We start from the raw sequence: 23,304 nt of genomic DNA, 5'->3' as shown, positions 1-23,304 counted from the left end.
CATGACCTGGCGCTGAAGTCAGACGCTTAACCGACCGAGCCACCCAGGCACCCCTCCCTTCATTTCTGAAGCAAACAAACCCGAGGCTCCAGCAGGCTGTCCAGCCGAGCACTCACAAGACCAGATCCCACTACCTGTATCTCCAAGACACTGGACAGCTGGTGGGTTGATGGATTCAAAGAATCCCTGGTATCATAAGGTACTGTCCCAAGCCACCTTCCACAAGAAGAATCGACAGACCAGTGAAGGTTTAAGTTACTGTGACTGTAGAGAATCACCCTTCATTTCAGCTCCATGCGTAAAAGAAGATGCTTTCTAACACCAACTTCTTTTTCTTTAATGTCTATTTATTATTTAGAGAGAGAGAGAGAGCACAAAGGGGAGAGGCGGAGGGAGAGAGGGGGAGAGAGAGAATCGCAAGCAGGCTTTGCACAGCCAGCGCAGAGCCCAACGCGGGGCTTCAGCTCATGAACCTGAGCCAAAATCGAGACCCCGACGTTTAACTGACTGAGCCACCCCAGCACCCCCTCCCCACCCTGGCCAACACCAACTTCTTACTGCTGGGGTCTTCCTGGCTTCTGATAGCCCCCCTTGGCTCTATAACATTTTATATTGGTATCGTGTATATAATAATTACCTAAAAAGTGATCATGTTTAGAAAGACTGCCTTGTCACTGAGGTCAAAGGAACAATTCAGACTTAAAAACACTTTTTGTATCTGTTGGCTCTTTTCAAATGAGTTACGCAATTTCAAGAAATGCCCCGAAGGATCCAGATATCAACTCAGACCCACTTGCCACCACCCAGGCTGAGAAGACTCGGCGATGTTAGCTGACGCAGGAATGCGGTGAGAGGACTAGATGCTACAAAAGAAACGGCTGCTCACTCTCAACAATAGCCAAATTATGGAAAGAGCCTAAATGGCCATCAGCTGATGAGTGGATAAAGAAATTGTGGTTTATATACACACTGGAATACTACGTGGCAATGAGAAAAAATGAAATATGGCCTTTTGTAGCAACGTGGATGGAACTGGAGAGTGTGATGCTAAGTGAAATAAGCCATACAGAGAAAGACAGATACCATATGGTTTCACTCTTATGTGGATCCTGAGAAACTTAACAGAAACCCATGGGGGAGGGGAAGGAAAAAAAAAAGAGGTTAGAGTGGGAGAGAGCCAAAGCATAAGAGCCTCTTAAAAACTGAGAACAAACTGAGGGTTGATGGGGGGTGGGAGGGAGGGGAGGGTGGGTGATGGGTATTGAGGAGGGCACCTTTTGGGATGAGCACTGGGTGTTGTATGGAAACCAATTTGACAATAAATTTCATATATTTAAAAAAAAAAAAAGAAATGGCTGCTTGCAAGAAGTGTACTACTTAAAATTCATCAAAAATTAAATGAATTAAAATTCATCAAAATTAAGCCCACCAGCTCACTTCTTGCATGAGACCTTGTATTAGAGGAAAGAAAATACAGGTTAGGGTGCCTGGGTGGCTCCGTCTTAAGCATCTGACTTCGGTTCAGGTCATGATCTCACAGTTCGTGAGTTCGAGTCCTGTATCAGGTAAGCTTGAGCTTGGCTTTGGGTGAGCATGAGCTCGACCTTAGGTAAACACGAGCCCTGCTTTGGGTGAGTTCTGCTGCTCTCTCTCTCTCTCTCTCCCTCCCTCCCTTTCTCTCTCTGCCCCTCATTCACTTGAGTTCTCTCTCTCTCAAAAAAAAAAAAAAAATAGGTTACATGTTCAATAATAATGTGGTTCAGCGTAAGGGACCCTCTGATATTATAAGAGTAAGAGTCACGTTCCTACGGCCATACTTTTTCTAACAATTATCTACTGTGAGGCTGGAATGGATTCTCATCAGGAGACAACAGTAAAGGAGTAATTTTCTCAAGATACTCAAGATACCTTTCCAGGAGGTAAGAAAAAGCCCAGCTTGGGATCCATATTGGATTTTCAAGGCTGTTCACATCTTCAAAGGAGTTGGGGTGGCTGGGTGGCTCGGTTAAGCGTCTGGCTTCAGCTCACATCGTGATCTCAAGGTTTGTGAGTTCGAGTCCTGTGTCAGGCTCTGCACAACAGAGAGCCCGCTCCCCTCGGGATTCTCTGCCCCTCCCCCATTTATGCTGTCTCTCTCTCTCTCTCTCTCTCTCTCTCTCTCGCGCGCGCGCGCTCTCTCTCAAAAATAAATAAAAACATTTAAATAAAAGTTTTAAAAGCAAAGTCTTCAAAGGAGTTTAAAGTGTTCCTCACTTCATCTCAAACTTCTATTGTAACAATTATGGCTCCGGAGCTGTTTTGTTGCAAACAAAATCTGTCAGGCCAAATTATTTCTTCCAAGGAGACTATATTCATCGCAGCTGAATGTGAGAAAACCAAAGACGAGTACATTATTCAAACTGCCATCAGGGCCCCTTATCTCCTTGAAGCCAATGCCACAGGTGAGAGCAGCCTAAGATATGGTTGAACGGATGCTGCCCCAGAGACTGTCGGGGTTCCCTGCTCAACACCACAAGCTGTTGATCAGGAATCCCAATCCTTCCTCAAGTAACGGTATGGCAGCACTAAGCTTCCCAACCACCTCTACTGAGGCTCCAAAAATAAGCAAGCACTTGGTCTAAAGGCTCTCATTACTTCAAGAGACCTCAAGTCTGTGGTCGGAACTCTGGCATCAGTTCCTGCCATACAGAGGTTACTAACCACACGAATCTACAAAGTCAGATTGAACCTTCCAACCATATGACTCTATGCAACTTCCAACCATATGACTCTATGATTTATGCACTATGCACTAAAAAATAAAAAGAAAGTATTTTTAAAAGAAAAAGAAAAGAAAAGAAAAGGGTGGGAGGATGGACATAAAAAAGAAAGAGATCAACATACAGGACTCAGAAGACCAAGCATGAAACATACAAAAAAAAAAAAATAATAATAATAATCAAAATAATGTGAAGGACAGATTCCAAAGATTTTGCCAATAATTTTAACCTAAATAAGCCATTAGGTCGGTGTAGAAGGCGCTATAAAGTAAACTAGACTCCTCATTGCTAATGAACCCAGGAGAAAATCAACAGCAACTTTGAGAGTTCATACGGTTTTACTAAAGCAGTCCTATTGAAACCCTCTAGATTCTTTTAAGACTCACATGCTCCCTAGAGAAAATACTGACTCAAAACAAGGAAGTTTACCAATTAGTGGCCATTTTTTGTTGATCATGAAGTTATTCCGCACAACAGAGGTAGAGAAAACAGATATGGAGTTATACTAGCAGAGCATAACTAAGCCAGCAGCCTCCAAAAGGCACTCCGTGAAGCTCTGAGGCCCCAAATGTCTGTCATGTAAGATCACACACAGAACTCTCTTAGGTAACAAATGAGACTTGAGAATGTGGTGTGTGATCTGGTACAAAGGTTTAATTTTAGATTCCAAAAGCAAAATCATGAATCAAATGAAAGCAAAACCTCACTGTATCCTGGAAACCTAAAAGTGAACAGGTGAGTAGAACTCACAATAGAGCAAACTTCAGAAAAATAAAGCAAAATAAGACCAGAATAATGATGCCGAGTCTGAGGCTGACAGCCTCATAGTTACATCATTAGTCTACACAAAATCAATTGATTAATGTGATTTATGAGACAGATAAAACATATGCGCTAATCGATTAGTAATTACCTAAGATACTTGGAAATTAATAAAGGGAAGAACATAGGAATAAAAAGGGGGGACTCAATCCCACTACAACTTTTATCATGTTATTTTCGCCAATGAAAGAATCACAACACAATGCAGAAAAGGAGATGGTCACGCTTCACTCACCTGTTTCTCTGTGAGGATGACTCTCCCCAGTAACTGATCTTCCAGACCTTTCATGGTGACAGTGAAGTCGATGATAGAGGTCCGAGCACTTATTTCAGGGGTGTAGGCTGGATTGGGCAGTTTGGTGGTAATGTAGAGTCTGAAGCCATCCATCACATCTACCTCCTTGTCACCAACTTTCACCTTTATTATAAAAATAAAGTTCGGGGCACCTGGGTGGCTCATCTGGCTAAGCATTCGACTCTTGCTTTCAGACCCGGTCATGAACTCCTGGTTTGTGAGTTCAAGCCCCGCCCGCATCGGGCTCTGTGCTGACATTGCCAGGCCTGCTTGGAATTCTCTCTCTCCTTCTCTCTCTGCTCCTCCCCTGATCACTCACTCTCTCTCTCTCTTTCTCTCAAAATAAATAAATAAATAAACTTAAAAAATAATAAACTTAAAAAAATAATAAATAAATAACATGAAAGTAGTAAAACAAATGCACCTTACGTGTCCTTTTTTGCATGGGATCAAGCATTGCTTTAAACAATTATGTAACTAGAGGTATTCGTAAACTGAAAAAGAAGAGGTCATTGGGCATTCACAGGGCTTCAAACCACTAGGATGAAAGGGAAGGAGGAGGAAGGGAAGGAGGAGGGAAGAAGGAGGGAGGGAGTTCAATGTGCACCAATATATATCATAAATGTAGAATTTTGCACCAAAAGTGGTGTGATCGTACCACAGAAGTGAGATGGATTCTTTACCCAAAATTTGGTTCAGAGGTCAAGACTGATGACATCACACAGGCACCAAAAGGGAATGAAAAGGTTTATTGCTCATGTATGGAGATTTGGGGGAAGATTAAGGTGGGCTCCCAAACAGGTCCCAAAAATTGATTGAGACAATAGGAAAAAAACAGCTAGTGGCTAGGGCGTAGGGGTAGGATGAGAGTCCCCACACAGGGCATGAACAGAGGACTGCATGGCTTGAATGTCCCACCACTGCCAAAGGAGAGAGCCCCAGGTTTTCTTATCAGCTTGCCCAGATTTGGGACAGAAAGGGTGAGGGGCATGGTGGGTTTTGAAACATGTCCACAGTCAACCATCAAAATGGAGTCAGATTCTGTCACACGAGTGAAGTAGATATCTCTAGAAGGACTGCTTTTGAACACTTTGATCCCAACTCAGGAAGTGGAGAGGAGAAAAGCAAATGCCTCTTGCACTGACTCAAATTTGAATTCCTGCCTATTGAGAAAATTCCATCTATGTCACATTGACCTGGCCTCATGGTTATGGCTCTACACATCATTATCAATAGGTCTAACTGACCTTAAAGGTAGACCCAGTCTTAATGAAGTTTCTCTCCAAAACATTATCCAGTGCTGGGTCTAGTTCCTCTCCAACATCTTCAATAAGCAAGGGCCTTCCAAGAGAAAGACTGTCCTCCAGGTGGTTTCTGAAGTACTTGTGATTTAGAGATGTGATCTAGGAACAGGATCCAAGAGTTGCTTTCACAGTATCATGATGCAAGGTGCAGAGATGACAAATACTAAATGGTGCTCCAGCAGTCTATTGCAGAGATTTTTAGAAATCCTTATCTGGAACCCATTCTTGGTGAAATTATACAGAAAGCTTAAACCGTTTCCATCCTTTTCCTTAGCAAACTGTTCTTCCCCCACGCAACCTGTCTTCTCACTACCACCACCAATTTGGTGATAAATAATAATGGAATAATCATGATGTGTCCTTGTAAAGTGCTGTATACTCAGTGTGATGGAACTCCACCCTGCTCTGTTCATCATGGAGAGTTCTGGGCTCTAATAGAAGAGAGTCTGCAACCTTTGAAAGATGGCATCAGTAGAGATCAACACAAATGTAAATACAATTTTTAGAAAAGATCTTAATATCAGATTTTAGGCTTGCATCTGTTATTGCTCTATTAGGATTACAACTCTACTATTTTCAAATATTTCTTTGTTCTCAGACTCCTGCTCATCAGAGACAATAAAACTTGACCAGTAACATAAATATACTTGAACTCAAATTACCTGGAGTTCATTCCGGCTTTCTTTATTTTTAATCCAGATCTTCCCTTGAGTCTGTGGATCAATTAACAAAGGATAGCGAGATGCCTTTGTGACAATAATTCCATTTTGAATGGATAGGTCATCATTTGGCAGACCCTGGAGGTTCCATTCACTAATAGTAGGGGCATCAATCAACATCTCATTGAGATTTAGATTGTCTCCAAATGGGATTTCCCGGACTTTCATTTCCTTCTGCCAGTCATTTAGCAGCAGATTGCGAAACTCTTGGTTAAATGGACCAGAATAAGATAGAAAAGCTGTAGCCAACAGCACATCCCCTAAAACGGAAAACAAAACACTACTGAAGTATTTTATAATCAGCCTTGTAATTGTGCAGAATATTAACATTTATTTTTGAGAGAGAGAGAGAGAGAGAGAAGGCGCACACCAGTGGGGGAGGGGCAGAGGGAGGAGTCACAGAACCCGAGGCAGGCTCCAGTCTCCAAGCTGTCAGCACAGAGCCTGACCAGGGGCTAAACCTCATGACCGCAAGATCAAGACTTGAGCCAAAGTTGGACGCTTAATCGACTGAGCCACCCAGGCACTCCAAAGGCAAACATTCTTTTAAACTAACTTCCAGAAACCAAACTGCAGCCATGTTGCTGTGCCTTGGTGAATACGAAGTAGGTTGGTTTCTTGTTAAACAGGGTCCAAATGGTCCGTCAAGTGATACCTGCTAGTGTCAAGCACTAGATTATTTCGACTCTTGTTGGATGTAAGAGTATGACCTTGGAATCTAAGAGATACACAACTTCAGAAGACAGAGCCTCCATTCAAAGTGACCTTGATCAGTATGACCATTCGCTCATAAGGGAATTGAAAAACGACCTGATAAGATGTTGAAGGTCATTAATACATCTACTCAGGGTTGCATAGATGCCAGACCAATATTCATCCTTCTGAAATATCTGGACACAAACACAAACACACACACACACACACACACACACACACACACACACACACACACACAGACACACACAGGAATTTGAAGTACTAGAATGTTGGTTTGTATTCTGATAAAAGTTCCACTTTGCTAACTCCCTACCGTGGTCAACATATAATCTGATCAGTAAAGGAACTTGCATACATACCTACAAGTCTTTTTGTTTGTGCAGCAAACTCTTTACTTTGTTCCGTCCACCTTTCCTTTTCTCCTGCCAAGCCACCAATCAGTGTGGAGGCGGTCTTCATCTTATGTCTGCACCTCTCGGCATCTTCGAGCAAGGTCTAAAAAGGGCCATAATCAGAAGGAAATTTATGTTCAGAAAAATACAACCTCTGGCTCAAAAATATGATTTTAAACCATTATATATTATCTGCCCTTCTGAGACCCGGGAGCCATTTATTTCCTAGGAAGCATAAGATTCAATGCCTTTGTGCCTGTGTCAGCCAAAGACTGTCTCTTATAAACCTTCATGTAGGGCCCCAAGCCAACGGGTCAGACTCTCCCCACGTGTTAATAACTAAGAGATAATAGAGATCTGCATCATTTATGACTTCCCTATAAGAATAGAAATAAAATACAAGCATACTTACTAATCTCATAAAGCACAAAGAAAAGTAAAAAAAATACATATCTTTGCTTGAAAATCAGGAATATGTCTCATGTTAAAATTCTAGCACCATTATTGCCTTATCTAACTCCACTTCTCCTTTTTCTTTAGGTGAAACTTCAGATTATCCCCAGACTGTGGTGTTTTGAGGCTCGCTCACCAATCCCAGTGACACCTCGCTCAGCCAGTCCCTCCCTGGTGCTCTGCATGGCAATAAAAGACTTGACCCAGACTTCCACATGCTGTGGCCACTCAGTGCTCAGTTCTTAGAAACAAATGGGCCTCTCTCTGAGACAACTGCTAATTCTACTTATAAAGACTTATATGTATGAAGTAATAGTGGAATAGTTAAAGATTTAGCTACAGGACCAGTCACTGAAGTTCATTTAAAACATATGTATATGGGGGCGCCTGGGTGGCTCAGTCGGTTAAGCGTCCGACTTCGGCTCAGGTCAAGATCTCGCGGTCCGTGAGTTCGAGCCCCGCGTCGGGCTCTGGGCTGATGGCTCAGAGCCTGGAGCCTGTGTCCGATTCTGTGTCTCCCTCTCTCTCTGCCCCTTCCCCGTTCATGCTCTGTCTCTCTCTGTCTCAAAAATAAATAAACGTTTAAAAAAAAATTTTTTTTTTTAAAAATTAAAAAAAAATAAATAAAACATATGTATATGTTACACATAATATAGTATATATTTGTATGTTATATATGCTAAATGTCTAATAAAATAGAGCATTATTTAAATAAATTTTGGTGTGCCAGTGAATAAAAATACTCTGAAGCCATTAAAAACTATCTTGTGAAAATGTTTATAACTAAGAAAGATATTCATGATACATGACTAAGTTAAAAATTCAACTTATAAAGCAGTTATGTGTTGAATTATATTTTTAAATGTTATATTTTGCATATATTTTTAAAACATATGTAAATCAAGGAATATGTTCAGACAGCAAATACTTTGCTCTTTATTTAAAATAAACTTTTAGGGGCGCCTGGGTGGCTCAGTTGGTTGGGCGGCCGACTTCGGCTCGGGTCATGATCTTGCGGTCCGTGGGTTCGAGCTCCACGTCGGGCTCTGTGCTGACAGCTCAGAGCCTGGAGCCTGTTTCGGATTCTGTGTCTCCCTCTCTCTGACCCTCTCCTATTCATGCTCTCTCTCTCTGTCTCAAAAACAAATAAACGTTAAAAAATAAAAATAAAAAAAAAAAAACAATAAAAAAATAAAATCAACTTTTAGAGTTCATTTCCAGGATTACCTATGTGTATTTTCCGCAAGGAACACCAGTTGCTTTTGTAATAACAACCCAATACAGTGTTTTTCAAAAGCAAGATATTTATTCTAGTTTGTTCTCTGGGATTCTAGTCTGCTCTGTTTTCCTTTCCCCCTAGAGTTAATGCAGAAAACCTAAAACCCAGCTGGGGTGCACCCCCACGTCTATATGGCCCATATTTGTTTGTTTCTCCCCAAGAAGAAAGATATCAGCTGGGAAGTATGACATTGCATCACTTATTTCTGAAAACAAACTTTTCATGTAAAAGCTATTTTTAAGATTAGGTTGTCTTGGGGCACCTGGGTGACTCAGTTGGTTAAGCGTCAGACTCTTGATTTTGGCTCAGGTCATGATCTCGCGGTTCAAGAGTTCAAGTCCCAGGCCGGGCTCTGAGCTAACGGTGCAGATCCTGCCTGAGATTCTCTTTGTGTTCCCTCTCTGCCCCTTCCCTGCTTGCACTCTCTCTGTCTGTCTCAAAATAAATAAACTTAAAAAAAAAAAGATCAGGTTGTCTTCCTGAATTTCATCATCCCAACTCCCCATTGGCCAAATAAGAAAATGGCCAGGGCCCTCCTCTCTGGCTTTTTTTTTTTTTCTGGGACCCCACACTCCTTTAGGGGATGAGGGTACAGGGAAGAGAGAGGAGCAGATTCATGAGCGTTAAAGCAGCTCCCCCCACCCACCCCCGAGCTTGGCGGGGGCAGGGAGCAGAGTCCCCTGGGCTCTTTGGGCAGTGTCCCAGCCCACTGTCTGTTAGTACTCCCAGAGAGTGACTAGCTGTCCAGAGGGCCTAGGGAAATGGGTCCCCAAAAAGGCACTGCCCTGTGCGGAGAGGAGCAGGGCACACACTTCTTCAGGGGACACACAGGCCTGAGTCGTGAGCTTATCCATCTGACCATGATGAACTGTGGGCTTGGGTGCCCTGCCCCTCCCTGCCTTCCATAAGCCTGTAGGCCTCCTGGACTCTCAAGGAGCCCTATGCAGGAGGAAGGAGTCACAAAAAGACTAACGGTCAGATTCACTCCAGCATGTGGGAGGTAGATACACTCACAGCCAGATTTTGTGGTTTTTTTTTTTAATTTAAAAGCTTGACATTTGTTGAAACAAGTTTTCAAGTCAGAGCCATACCTCTATGGGAGCAGGTCTTGTACGGTCCTAACAGCAGACGCTCAAAACCAAAAAAGCATATTGAATGAATTAATGCAAAAATGTTACAACTGAAACGTAATAAAATGAGGCGTAAAATATTTTTAGTGTATTCAGTAGCACCTCCCAACATAGGTGAGGGTCCAACGTGGTAGAAATGAGCATGCCTTCCCCATAGTTTCTGAAGTAGGCGCTTTCAAATTGTGATGCTAATTGTCTCCTTATATTATGATAAGTGAATCTCACAGAGCATAATTAACAAACCCAAATAGGTTACATAATTACTTCTCTAAAATTTCTAAAAAGCTCTTATTTTGCTTTCCGGCGATTTATCTTTAAGCAAAAGTATCACTCGTTCTGCATATAGTGAAACTGAAGTGTTTATCTAAGTTCCCTTGCTGGGACTCCCATAAGAGAATGGACTACCAGAGCAGGAATCTCAATCCTGACAAGAGAGGACTGAGAAGGGGCAGGAGGAAACTCCAGAAAATCATCAAGGAAAGAACAGAGCGAATCTACCTCCTATTTAACAAATACAGGATTTATCAGAGGCAGATACAGATTTTATGGGGCCAGAAGCTTATATAATCTGGGGGGGGGGGGGGCAGTCCACTTTAACAAAATTATTAGAGGGACACCTGGGTGGCTCAGTGGACTAAGTGTCCAACTCTTGGTTTGGGTTCAGGTCATGATCTCACAGATTGTGTGTTCAAGCCCCACATCAGGCCCTTTGCTGACAGCATGGAGCCTGCCTGGGAATATTTGTCTCCCTCTCTCTCTGCCCCTCCCCTGCTTGCTCTATCTCTGTCTCAAACAAATAAACTTAAAATTTTTTTTAAAAAGAAGACAATTAGAGATTTTTTCACAAATACAAAACACCCAAGTGAACCCTATGTATTTAGACTGAGAGGGGAAAAAAATCACTACAAAGTCCTGGTGACTTAGAAACTCTGGTGCCTTTCCTCTGAAATTTCTAGGCATTTTCTCTATGCTTATACACAAATGCTTGCCAGTCATAACCCGGTTTCCCTTCCCCTAAAACACTACAAATCCCAGGAACCCCAGCTCCTAGAAGCCTGGACAAGTGAGGAGCTCTGTAGCATAAGCTACGCTAGGTCTGCATTAACGCTGCCTGCATTTCCAGCAGCAAAGAGTCCCCAGTGGAACTGGAATTAGGATAAGTAAGATAAAGAAGTTGTTGTTGCCTAGTGGCTCAGAAATGTATGAACCCAGCTTCTGAAAGGTCCTCCAGCTGCAAAGTATGCACGGGCTGAGAAGACGGTGGAGTGGACACCAGAAGGGCAAGGTCTAGTCCAGACTGTCCAGCCCAAGACCCGGAGCCACCCTCTGGACCTCAGTTCCTATCTCCAAAGTGAGAATTAAAATATCCACCTTGCATCCCTTGCAAAATTGTTTCAAAGGTTAAATGAGATGAAGTGGGAGGTCAGGATTTGAAAACCATAACAGAAAGTGCCTCATGAGGTGCTGTGCCATTACCATCAGTAAGGAGACTCAGAATGTTTATGTTCCAGAACCTATTCCTATCTTGGCTGACCATCCTGACCTCTCAACAAGGACCCTGGCGTGTGTTAGGAACAAACTCCAGGGCTTAGTGAGGGATTATATGTTGTATATGTATCGTGTGTACGCAAAATCAATCCCTTCTGGGAACCAAACCCTTGGAGAGAGAAGGCAGCAAAGGAACAAAGGGTTTACAAGAGCCACGTTGGTGTACGAAGGTCCTTCCCAGGCCACAGGACAGTTACCTGCTTTTCAGTCATGGCCTGTTCATACTCGGCCTGCACCACGTCGAGCTCTGCTTGCTTGTCGTCCAGCTCGGCCTGGGCCTTCTGCAGATCCTGCATGGCCAAGACGTAGCGATTCTCCTGCACCACCAAGTTGGCCTGCACAGGACACATCAAGGTGAAGGATACGCGGCAAACCAAGCCGCCAGCATCTCAGAGTCGGAGAACTCGGCGGTGCTCATATCTCTTCTCTGTTCTACCCCTAGAGTCTTCTCAAGCTGCATTCAGTCAAGATCAAACCTTAATGTGGACTTGATATAAATGTTTCTAAGCAGAAAATTATAATTCATTAGAAGTCAGAGAATTTTAAAGTGTCAGATAGTAAATATTTTAGACATTTTGGGTAAGAGGCAAAATCAAGGCTATTGTTCAGGCACTTATTTAAAAGCCATGTAAAAATGCAAAAATTCCGGACATCTGTGTGGCTCAGTCAGTGAAGCGCCCGCCTCTTGGTTTTGGCTCAGGTCATGATCTCATGGCTTCGTGAGTTTGAGTTGTGCGTTGGTATCTGTGCTGGCAGTGCAGAGCCTGCTTGGGAATCTCTCTCTCTTTCTCTCTCTTTCTCTCTCTCTCTCTCTCTCTCTCTCTCTGCCCTTCCCCCACTGATGCTATCTCTGTCTCTGTCAAAATAGATAAACTTAAAAAAAAAAAGAAAAAATGTAAAAATTCTCCTTATTTCACAAGCCATACAAATACAGGTTTGGACTAGATTTGGCCTGTGGGCCAGAGTTTGCCAGTCCTGAGATGAGAGCATTGCAATATTAAATGCATATAGGTACCTTATAGCACATTGTAATATTAAGATCCGTAGAGAAAGAAAAACCAGAATATTAAGAAGCATCTGCCTAGTAGGACTCCTCACTGTTGATGTGAATGTTAAACCAAGATAAAGGATGGAACAGGATTATTCACTAAAAATAAATGTGAGTCGTGGTGATCTTGATGTAGTTGCTGTAGTTTTCATGTATCGTTCGCCTTCCTTAAAACGATTGGTACCTTGAGCTGTGACTAATCAAAAGTATATGTTTTAAGGAAGCTACTAAATTTGACTCAAAAGACATATTCAAAAGCAATTTGAGCAAAAGAGATGTAGAAAATAGCCCATGCATACAGGAATTTAGACGTTGTAACTAATTTTTTGAAATCAATTTTTTTTTCCTTTTTAAGTCTCCAAAATGTTAAACTTGACTTTAATGGGGTAATCCGCTATAAGGGCCACATTCTTTCTGGGGTGTTTCAGAAGAAAAGATCACCTTGAAAAAGTTTTTTGGAAGTAAAATCATTTTCCTATCTGGAAACCTCAGGCTCCCAAACTTTGGCAGAGTAATTCTTTAAGAGAAATTCAAAGTTCCATTACTTACTAGAACCAATGACAGGCTTAACAACTACAGTTTAGAAAGGATCTCACTCTTGGGACATTTTTTTTCTCAGGTCAGCTCTAAACTGCACCTGTTGCGGTGGCTTAAAAGAGGGGCGCCTGGATGGCTCAGTCGGTTAAGTTCCGACTTTGGCTCGGGTCACGATCTCATGGTTCGTGAGTTTGAGCCCCACATCGGGCTCTCTGCTGTCAGTGCAGAGCCTGCTTCAGACCCTCCGTCCTCTGCTTGCTCTGCTCCTCCCCCACTCTCTCTCTCTCAAAAATTAATAAACTTTAAAAAAAATAGATATTTTTGTCCAAGTTTAATATTTAAGGCTCTACTGTTCTTAAACATTCTGTTTATATGGACTGATATTCATGGTTTTCATGGTTTTCAAGGAGAAATCTCATTATCATTAAATTGAGTAAAGTCTAAATCGCCATTGTTGTAGCCGGTATTTAAGTTTTCCTCTACGAGAGGTCACTTGGCCCGTCTACAGGGATTGCGGGATAAAGGAAAGCAGCCCCCCCCCCGCCCAGGGTCTCCATCATGGCTCAATGTTGAGGAGGTTCCAGCTGGCAATGAAGGAAAGTGTCCTTAATCTGTCCCCATTCAGGAAGCAGGGGCTCACGGGGGAAGCCCCTCCAAGGACACACGAAGTCAGAGGCGGGAGTCTGTGTTGCTTCACATATTCACCCGTCTGACAACCAGCACTCCCTCCCTCTATCTTCCCCGGCTCCCTAAGCGGTCCAGACAGAGGCTCTCTGTAACTGCAGTTATTTTCAGGACTGAACATTAGCGGGGACCTGATGCACTCAAGGCTCCCAGAGGCTGGGTGCTCATTGCACTTCAGGAGGTCACTTCCAGGACCGACTGCTCAGAAAGAAAAGCAGAGTTTCTAGAAGCAAGTAAAAGGCTCCCCCTCGTGACGGTCTTCACTTCCTACTGCATGATCTGGATTGTCCTGGGACCGGGCGGAGGCTGAAATGTACTGGAATTGAAGAGGGGATTTCATTGTTCTCATGCAAGCCTTGTTTAGAATGGCCATTATTTGCTACTGACTTCAGCTCATTTTGTTTAAAAAACAATTACAACAAAAGCTACCCGTCGTGCATTCAACAGTAATTCCCTTAAAGACACCGTATGCTCATTCACTCGAAACATTTGCAAAGGATGCTCTGCGTTTTGTGCTTGATATGGTGCTTCTAACTCGTCAACATCAGAATGTCCATTTTTAAGCTATGCTGGAGTCTTCAAATGGTTCCCAAATTCATAATGTTGACAAAATGACATCATTTACGTCCTCTAAAGTTCTCTGAGCCAAGTAAATCTTTGTTCTTTTAAGTTGCCCTAGGACCCCAAGGGGCCTCAGCCACTGAGTAAATGACCCTGGTATGGTAACAATTAGAAAATAAAATCAGATTTGCAACTCTATCCCTGTCTTCTTGCCACTCTCAATTATTTTTATCATGATTATTAAGCTCCTTGGGTAGTTTATAAACATAAGTGGATTTTAGTCGATGGTTGAGAGAGATCAAAGTTACACAAAAGTGAAATAATCCACCAGGCCACACGTGTGATCTTGGAGCCATCGGTAGTCTATTTTCAAAACATGCATTTGCCTCTGCATCTGCCAGAGACTGTCAGTGGTGGTGGGGGAGCGTGCACATATGAAGCTTAAAAATGCAATTACTCGAAGGAAAACGGGCATATTGTCAAATCACATTAAAGAACAGAGAACATTCAGTTTCCTTCCTGAGGTAAAGGAGAGGAGAGGGAATACCACATCATACCTTGCAACCAACACCGGCCACCAATGGTGTGCCAACCCTGCCTCGGTTGTAAGATTCCCGGCAGGACATTTATCAGGGTATTCTACGCTATGGTTTTCTGTGTTTCTTTTTTCCAAGTTAACATTGTGGAGGAAAAATATCCAGCAGCCCACCGTCAACATGGCGCCCTTGTAGAAAGTCCATGCTTCGACTTGTACAATTCTGAACTGGAGTGCTATTACAGAGAAGAGAAATGTCCTGTGCTCGGCAGTTCTGTCCCTTGCTCTCCCTGTGGACTTGAGTACAATAACACCAGAGGCCAAAGGTTACTGTACACTCTGAGAAGACAAGGCCAGTTGGCCTTGAGCGCCCTTGCAGGCGCACATCACACAGTTCCAGCTAGGGGGCTCACCTTTAGAGGCAACACTTCTCTGTTTATAGAAAAGAAGGAAGCCATGGCTTTGGTCCAGGAACAAAGACCAGCTACATTCCCACATACGCGTTTAGCAGTTTCGATGTTGTAGTCGGCCATTTCAAAGTAAGGATTCAAAAATTCTATCACTTCTTCATTGATTGTGTCTTTTGGGAATTGCTATGAAAGAAAAGAGTAAAATTAAGTCAAAATGCTTCTTTCCATGAGGCCACATTCACATTGTGCTCACAATGCCATTGAAATTGTTGAACTAAGGAATGAATGAACGACATCATATTTTGTTGATATTTCAGGATATTGGACAAAAGTCCTGAAACTGAAAACAGAGGAAGCAGTGACAGTGAAGAAGTCGGAGCATTCTTTATCTTCTGTGAACAAGAGATACCAACCCTAAATAAATGTTCCAGGATCCAGGGAAGGAGTAAATTATTTAGGCGATGAATACTAACATGGTTATTAAAATTTCCAAAGCAATAACATGTTCATGTCATTAATCCTAAATAGGTGGATTGTAAGCCCATAAAATCAATAATGGAAAACAAATACACTCTGGTATTTTCAGCCTGCAGACAAAATATGTTTAGCATTTAGCAGCAACTAAATGCTTAATGCATTCAAACAGAGGTTCTATTAAGCTCATCTGAAATACGAAGGTAACTACTTGGACATTCGGTCTTGAGGGCAATGAATTAATTTTTAATCATAGAATTATCCAGAATATGAAAGAACTGTTAGCTTCTGAAGGGATAAGATTCAAAAATAGTAGCATAAGTGGATTAAGAATGCCTTCCTGCATCAAGAGAAGACTGGCCAAACAATGAAACTGGACCTTCCTCGAGTGGTGTTTGACATCTAAAAGAAGCTGAGCAGGGGCACCTTGGTGGCTCAGTCAGTTAAGGGTCTGACTTCAGCTCAGGTCATGATCTCACGGTTCATGAGTTCAAGCCCCACGTCAGTCTCTGGGCTGACAGCTCAGAGCCTGGAGCCTGCTTTGGATTCTGTGTCTCCCTCTCTCTCTGCCCATCCCCTACTCATGCTCTGTCTCTCTCTGTCTCAAAAATAAATAAAACATTAAAAAAATTTTAAGAAGATGATTCGATTTCTCCAAGTAGAAAGGAATGTGGCGCCTATAAATCAAAGTTTCCACAGAACATGCACGGTACAGGGCAGAGCACACACACTCTCATTCAGACAACCTCCAATGCAAGTCTCTTCTATGAGCCTGGAGAAATGATGAGGGCAGAAGAAAACTCAGAAGAACATTTGGGAGCAGCAGAAGGGCAATGGTGACAAAAGGCAAATGGCGAGGAAGCTTCCAAGAGCAGTGGCCCTGCCACCAGGCACATAGGGCAGGAGCCTGGAGTCGCCTGCCAAGATCCCATGAGAAGTCCAATGCCACTGTTGCACTTTTCTGTGAAAACTCCTTGATCTCCTCGGTCACCATTGTCATTTCACATATGCTCAGAGTTCATCACCACCTGTGACTCCTTCTTGGTGACAACTTATGTCATAGAGTGCCACGTTTTAATTATCTGGGACAAGTCTGTATGACCACCAGTTTCATAAGCTGCTCACTGTTACAGCTGCTGTAAGGTGCCTCACAAGAGGCTCTAGCCTCACAACACTTGGGCATGTGGAATTGAAAACTGAATGAAAGACAGCATGGAGGTTATTGCTTTGGAAACAGATGTGACTTTGGTATTCCCCATTAGTTGTGTCACGGTCCAAATATGAAAGACAAAACAATAAAACTTCTTGAATAAAACATAGAAACACTTATTCTGCCTTAGAGGGAGGGCAAAGATTTCCTGAACAGAACACAGAAAGCACTCCTAGGAAAATATTGATAAATTGGGCTACATCAAACTGAGGAATGTCTGTTTATCAGAGGACACCCTTAACGGAATGAACAACCAAGGCAGAATGTGGGAGAAGATATTTGCAAACATATAAATGACAAATTACTCATGTTTCTTATAAGGAAATACTACACGTCAATAAAAAATTTAAACAGACAAGAGACCTTACCAGGTACTTAACAAAGGAATCCCCAAGAGGTTCATAAACTGTTGAAAAGATTCTCAGCATCATTACTTACCAGGTCTGATGCAAACTAAACCCACATTAATAAAACAGTACTGCAAACCCATCAGAATAGTGAAAAGTAGAAAATAGTTAAGATGTAGAACAACTTACACACTGCTGGTGGGTGTGTAAAAGGACACAGCTATTTTTGAAAGCTCTTTGGCACTATCTATAAAGCTGTTTAAACCCTTGTAGTGAGCATAGCATAATGTATACAGTTGTCCAATCACAGTGTTGTACCCCTGAAATCAATGTAATAGTGTAAGTCAACTATACTTCTATCAAAAATATTTCCATCTGTTTTTAAAAAGGATAACATAAGACCCAGAAATTGCATTCCTGGAGTACAGAGCCAATAGAAATTCAAATACACCCACCAAATGGCCCGTAGACCAATATTCACAGTAGCTTTATTTATAATAGCCAAAAACTAGTAACAACCCCCAAACCCATCAACAGTACAGTGGACAAATAAATTGAAACATATTACAGCATTTCACACTGTGCTGGCTCATACAAGCTCATCGGAAACCATTACTAAATGTTTAGGAGTTTTGCAAATAGGTTGTGAAATAGAACTGTTCTTAAAAGTTAAATTATAGAAACTTATAATTAGACAAATGTTATTTACAATAAAAAGAATATACAATAAAAGTAATCACATTCTCTTACATTACTACATTTTACTATCTATGTTTCTGAGGGCATTTATATCCATTGTACCTACGTAGTGGGAAACGATACTGCTTACACACCTCTCCCCCAGCTGCATTCAGCAAGATCATTTCGGTAGTTTGCAACTGGCCATTGTGGGGATACTTATGCCATGGAAATTGGCAAACACTACAAATCAGACTTTTTCTTTTTTTTTTTTTTTTTCCTTTTTTACTCCCCGGAGAACTAGTTGTTTTTAAATATTTAGCACACACCGCTGCTTCATATACTGAACTGCTATATAGCAATGAAAAAAAAGAATGAAATACTGTCCTTGCAACAATAAGAATGAATCTCAAAGACTTGTTGAATAAAAGAATTTAACACAGGAGGTCACGTGATATCAATTCGCCTATGTAAATTTCAAAACCGACAAAATTAATTATCAGGATAAAGATGAGAATAATAGTTACCCTAGGGGAGTTATTGACGAGGTAGGGACACAAGACAGATTTCCGGGGTCTGGAAATACAAATCCTGATCTCAGTGTTCATTAACAGGTATACATATATGTAAATATTCATTAATCTGTATACTTAAAACTTGTACATTTTATCATATGTAAGTTCTACCTCAAAATTAAAAACATGCAAATTACTACTCAAAAAATTACTACTGAGACTTGCAAAATATAAATACACATATATTTGTATTCATATGTATACAATACATGCACATATGTCTTGCTTTCTTAAAATGATTTTTTAAACTTCTATTGAAATAGGTCACTGATGATGTTTTAGTATGCCTACAATCTATCAGGAGAGGTTCTAATGCTTTTTTTTTTAATTTTTTAACATTTGTTCATTTTTGAGAGAGAGAGAGAGAGCAGGGGAGAGGCAGAGAGAGAGAGAGAGGGAGACATAGAATCTGAAGCAGGCTCCAGGCTCTGAGCTGTCAGCACAGAGCCTGATGTGGGGCTTGAACCCATGAACTGTGAGATCATTATCTGAGTCACAGTCAGACGCTTAACTGACTGAGCCATGCAGGCACCCCATCTCATGCTTATTTTTAAAGCTCTAGTGTCTTATATTTGGAAAAGAAAATTCTGCTCTGAAAAAATACTTAAATATATGTTCAACATATGTAAGTAGAATATTATTAAGGCTTTAAAAATAAGAAACTCTTGCCATTTGTGGAGGACATTGTGCTAAATGAAATAATCCAGACACAGAAAGACAAACCCTGCCTGTCTCACGTATACATAGAATCTAAAATAGTCAAACTCACAGAAGCAGAATAGAATGCTGGTTGCCAGGGATGGGAGAGGAGAAAGGAGAGATGTTGGTCAAGGCATACAGAGTATCAAGATACAAGAAGAAACAGTTCTGGAGACCTAAGGTACAGTAAGAAGAATAGAGTCAACAACATTGTATAGTTGAAATTTTCTAAGTGTTCTCGCCACAAAACAAGAAGAAAAAAAAAAGAACGGAAAAGAAAATGGTAACTGTGAGGTCATGGTTACTTTAGCTTGACTGTGGCAATTATTTCATAGTGTATACAGATCTCTAAACATCAAGTTGTACACCTTAATATATAGAATTTTATGTCATTCTACCTCAATAAATATGGCAAAAAAAATTAATAAGGAAAAATGTGTATGTATAGCAAAACCTTTTCAGAAACTTATTCTATTAAAGGACTCAGATACTCTAACGAAGTCCGAGTCCCCTGTCATCCCAACGTTACTGAACTACCAACCTGCAAGTTCTGTAAAAAGTTTCCTGCGGTCATGAGTTTTAAAGACTCCTGCCAGGAAGGAATTGTACAGCTTCTTTCCAGGTCAATTTTCACTGCATTGACTTTCCTTTGAAACAGAAGCAGCACACAATCCATGATCCTCATGATGAGGTGAGGTGGTCGGCCCAATGTGCGGACAGTGGCGATGTCCGAAGGCTTGATAGTCTGTGAGAGGAGAAGAGGTCATCATGCAATCTCAGGTAAGAAAGTGTGGACAAACCTGTAATCTCTCAATGCTATTTTGACAGAGGAAAGGAAGCGTATTTGAGCTGGATGCAGTCATAAGGTTGAGATGCATATTTAATCCCAAAGAAACGCATGTCCCAGAAAGTTCAAACTTCTACAATTCAAACTGACAGCAAGAGGAGAGACAGTGAGGGAAATACTGGTGAGCAGATAAGGAGCTGTGACTTCTCCAAAATTGTACAGACCACTTTGTGTCAGAAAAAAAAGGGGGTTGTAATCTGAAAGAAAAAGAAAACTCAGCACTCAAGGAGATATGAGGAATTCTAACCCAGGAAAACTCCAGAATGTGCAGTGCTTTTTACTCATTAGTGATGTAGGGCAAGAATCTGCCTCTCTCTTTAGCAACCCAGACTTGTCACAGTGGACCGACACAAGCAGGTAGCCCCAGGGCTGACAGACTGAATAATTAGAGGTTTCTGAGTGGAAGTGACCTTTAAATGATGAAACTTAAGCAATACGAATTTCACTAACTCAGAGAAGTCCTGTTCCATTTCTATCACGGAGATTCTGATAGAGTAAATTATTTAATAGTCAGATAGACCCACTGTGGTTGCTAACTGTTCTGTCTCTTAAACACTTTATGGGGATAAGTATGGGAAAAAATTCTAAAGATAAGAATCTGATACAGTCCTATTTCTGGGACAAATAGTGTATACTCATTCCTTCCAGATGTTGAAAACCTTCTGTCTTAATTGCATTTGCATCAAAGGAAGGTGACCAGAGACCTTGGAATCAAAGCTAATAACCTTTTCTCTGAGGATTGGGGGAAAAAAATGAAGAAAAAAAACCCCCACTGAATTTAGGACTGTAACTACATACTTTGGAAATGTTTGTTTCAGTCGATGCGTATTTGTGACGCAAGACAACCGGAAGTGAAGGAGAATTTGTGTTCAAGGGCTAGAAACAGCTGACAGATCTTTATATGAGACGTGTGGCTCTAAAAGAAAGGAGAGAAATATAATAGCAGCCAGTGGGGAAAGTAGGCTCAAATAAATGTTGTAAATAAATGTTAAGTAAAGGATGTAAGGAGCCGGACATGCTGATTTTACTTTAGCTTTAAAAGAGAAAATTGTCTAACAGAATTGGGCTCAATTATGTCGGGTGCCCAGGTAAAAGGAGTTGGGGGGGGAGGTATGTCTAAAGCTCAACCTATTTCAGCTAAGTATTGGATTCCTCTTTTCTCTGAAGACAAAGCAGTGTGACTGCCACATAATTTCCTAGACACGCTTGCAATATAATAGTTATTTAACATCTGGAGGTATTTTGTTTGTTTGCCTGGAGTCAGATTAGTTTTGAGATAGGAAGAGAAATATTCTTTGTGCTTACCTTATTTCTTGTATAGATTTATGTGGCCTGATGCCAAAAGGTTAGTTTGAGGGGATCTAGAACTTCTTAGAATAAATTGGTAGTACCATATTTCAAGATTTCAAAAGCCCACAAGGAAGCAATAAAATGGAGGCAGAACCAATGAAGGAAATTATTGGAAATCTCTCCAATACACCCCATCATGTTACCCCTGTTTCCAGACATTTCTGCATTGATGTTTATGTGGAATATCTTAGTGGTAGAGAACAAGAAATTAGGAGGATAAAGAAAAATATGTTATAATACAGAAAAGATGCTAAGCCTTTTAAATCTTGGGAAAATTTACCCCTTTAAGCATGATCTAAGATACCATAGGCTCTTTTTCTATGATGCCATGGGGTATCATGAGTTAAGTAAAGATTTAAAAGATTCTTTACACTATCAATGTCTTCTTTCTATTGATCAGAGACCCACAGTCGGAAGCCAAAATGCCCCAAAAAGGGGGTTGGGTGGAGACCAGGATCTCGAAGAGATATCTAACCCCCACGTTCACTGCAGCACTATTTACAGTAGCCGATATATGGAAGCAATCTAAGTGGTCATCAGTGGATGAGTGGATAAAGAAATGTGAGATATACATACGTAGAGAGAGGGAGTGTGTGTGTGTGTGTGTGTGTGCGCACGCATGCGTATGTGTGTGTGGAGTGCCTGTGTTCAATGGAATGTTATTCAGCCTTAAAAAAATAATAAAGGAAATCCTGCCGTGTGAGATAACATGGATGGACCTAGGGGCCATTATGCCAAGTAAAATAAACTAAATATAGAAAAACAATATGATCCCATTTACATGTGGAATCTAAAACGGGCAGATTCATTGAAGCAGAGAGTGGAATGGTGGTTGTCAGGGTCTGTCAGGAAGAGAAAATGGGGAGCTGATGGTTTTCAGTTATGCTAAATAAATTCTGGAGAGTTACTACAGAGCACAGTGCCTATCGTTAACAATACTGCATTATATACTTCGAATTTGTTAAGAGGGTAGATTTTAGATCCTATGTTAAATGTTTTTATGACATGAAAAACAATAACAACAACAATGGCATTAAAGGGAGCGGCGGGGAAACTTTGGGAGGTAATGGACATGTCAATGGGCTTGAAGTTAGGGATGGTTTCAAGGTATATATTTATTCCCAAACTTTCCGAGTTGTATACAGTATACATGTCCTGCTTTTTACATGTCAGTCATACCACAGTAAGTTGATTTTTTTAAAAGAGGCAGGGGGAGATGAGGAGCCCACCAGTCTAAGAGACTGAAGACCCACAGGGCTTTGAGGATGAAGGAGCACACTCTAGCCAGTGAAAGGAGGAAGACAGAAACAGTAAGTGAAGACACATCACAGTAAGAGTAGTGTGAAAAGTTGGAGGGACAAAGGAGGCGGCCGTATCTTCATTATCTCAAAAGAGTAGAAACTCATATTTATATATTGCTCAGGAAACTAAAAGGCTCAACTTGGATCAAAAAAGATTTAGAAGTGTCTAAGGCAGTGAGCCAAAGAAGCGATTAAAAAAGTTTGCATTGTCAAGTAATGAGGCATGCTTAGTGGGGGTTCTAGAACTTGAATTAGCTGTGGGCAGATCATCAGGGCTTCATTTCTCCAGCCATTTCCTAGACCAGGAATCAATAACATAAGGCAGCGGCTGAGTAAGACAGAAGTAAAGGCAATCTTCAATCGAGTCCCCAGAAATCTTAAATTGGGCCTTCGAAACTGGACCAGCTCTTTAAGGTGGGGCCTATGTCACTAAACTCATCATATTTTCTCAGAATCCAACCTCCTTCCTAATTTTGCCATTTCTGCTATTGCCACGCAAGTTTGGACCTGTTCAGAACCTGCCGTTCACGGGCTACATTAGGTCAGCAGCTCTGTATTTGGGTAAAATCCACAGATACTCTCGGAGAACGTTGTCTCTTACAGACCCACGCCGGGGTCCTCAATGAACGA

At 41.4% G+C, this 23,304-nt stretch overlaps 1 protein-coding gene across 1 annotated transcript in view; it reads right to left on the bottom strand.

Moving 5' to 3' along the window:
- Positions 1-23,304, bottom strand: part of DNAH5 (dynein axonemal heavy chain 5) — a 279,701-nt gene that overhangs the window by 42,182 nt on the left and 214,215 nt on the right. Inside the window, exons 59-65 of the mRNA XM_042953052.1 lie at positions 19,718-19,921; positions 15,197-15,376; positions 11,616-11,753; positions 6,976-7,111; positions 5,843-6,159; positions 5,124-5,279; positions 3,817-3,999 (exon numbers count right to left, since the gene is read on the bottom strand). Coding sequence (XP_042808986.1) covers positions 3,817-3,999; positions 5,124-5,279; positions 5,843-6,159; positions 6,976-7,111; positions 11,616-11,753; positions 15,197-15,376; positions 19,718-19,921 — 1,314 coding nt within the window. The remainder of the gene's footprint in view (positions 1-3,816; positions 4,000-5,123; positions 5,280-5,842; positions 6,160-6,975; positions 7,112-11,615; positions 11,754-15,196; positions 15,377-19,717; positions 19,922-23,304) is intronic.

Source organism: Panthera leo, chromosome A1, assembly GCF_018350215.1.
Source record: "Panthera leo isolate Ple1 chromosome A1, P.leo_Ple1_pat1.1, whole genome shotgun sequence".
Classification (NCBI taxonomy): domain Eukaryota; kingdom Metazoa; phylum Chordata; class Mammalia; order Carnivora; family Felidae; genus Panthera; species Panthera leo.
The sequence above is the reverse complement of the archived record's forward strand: the minus strand, read 5'-3'. Positions and strand labels throughout refer to the sequence as shown.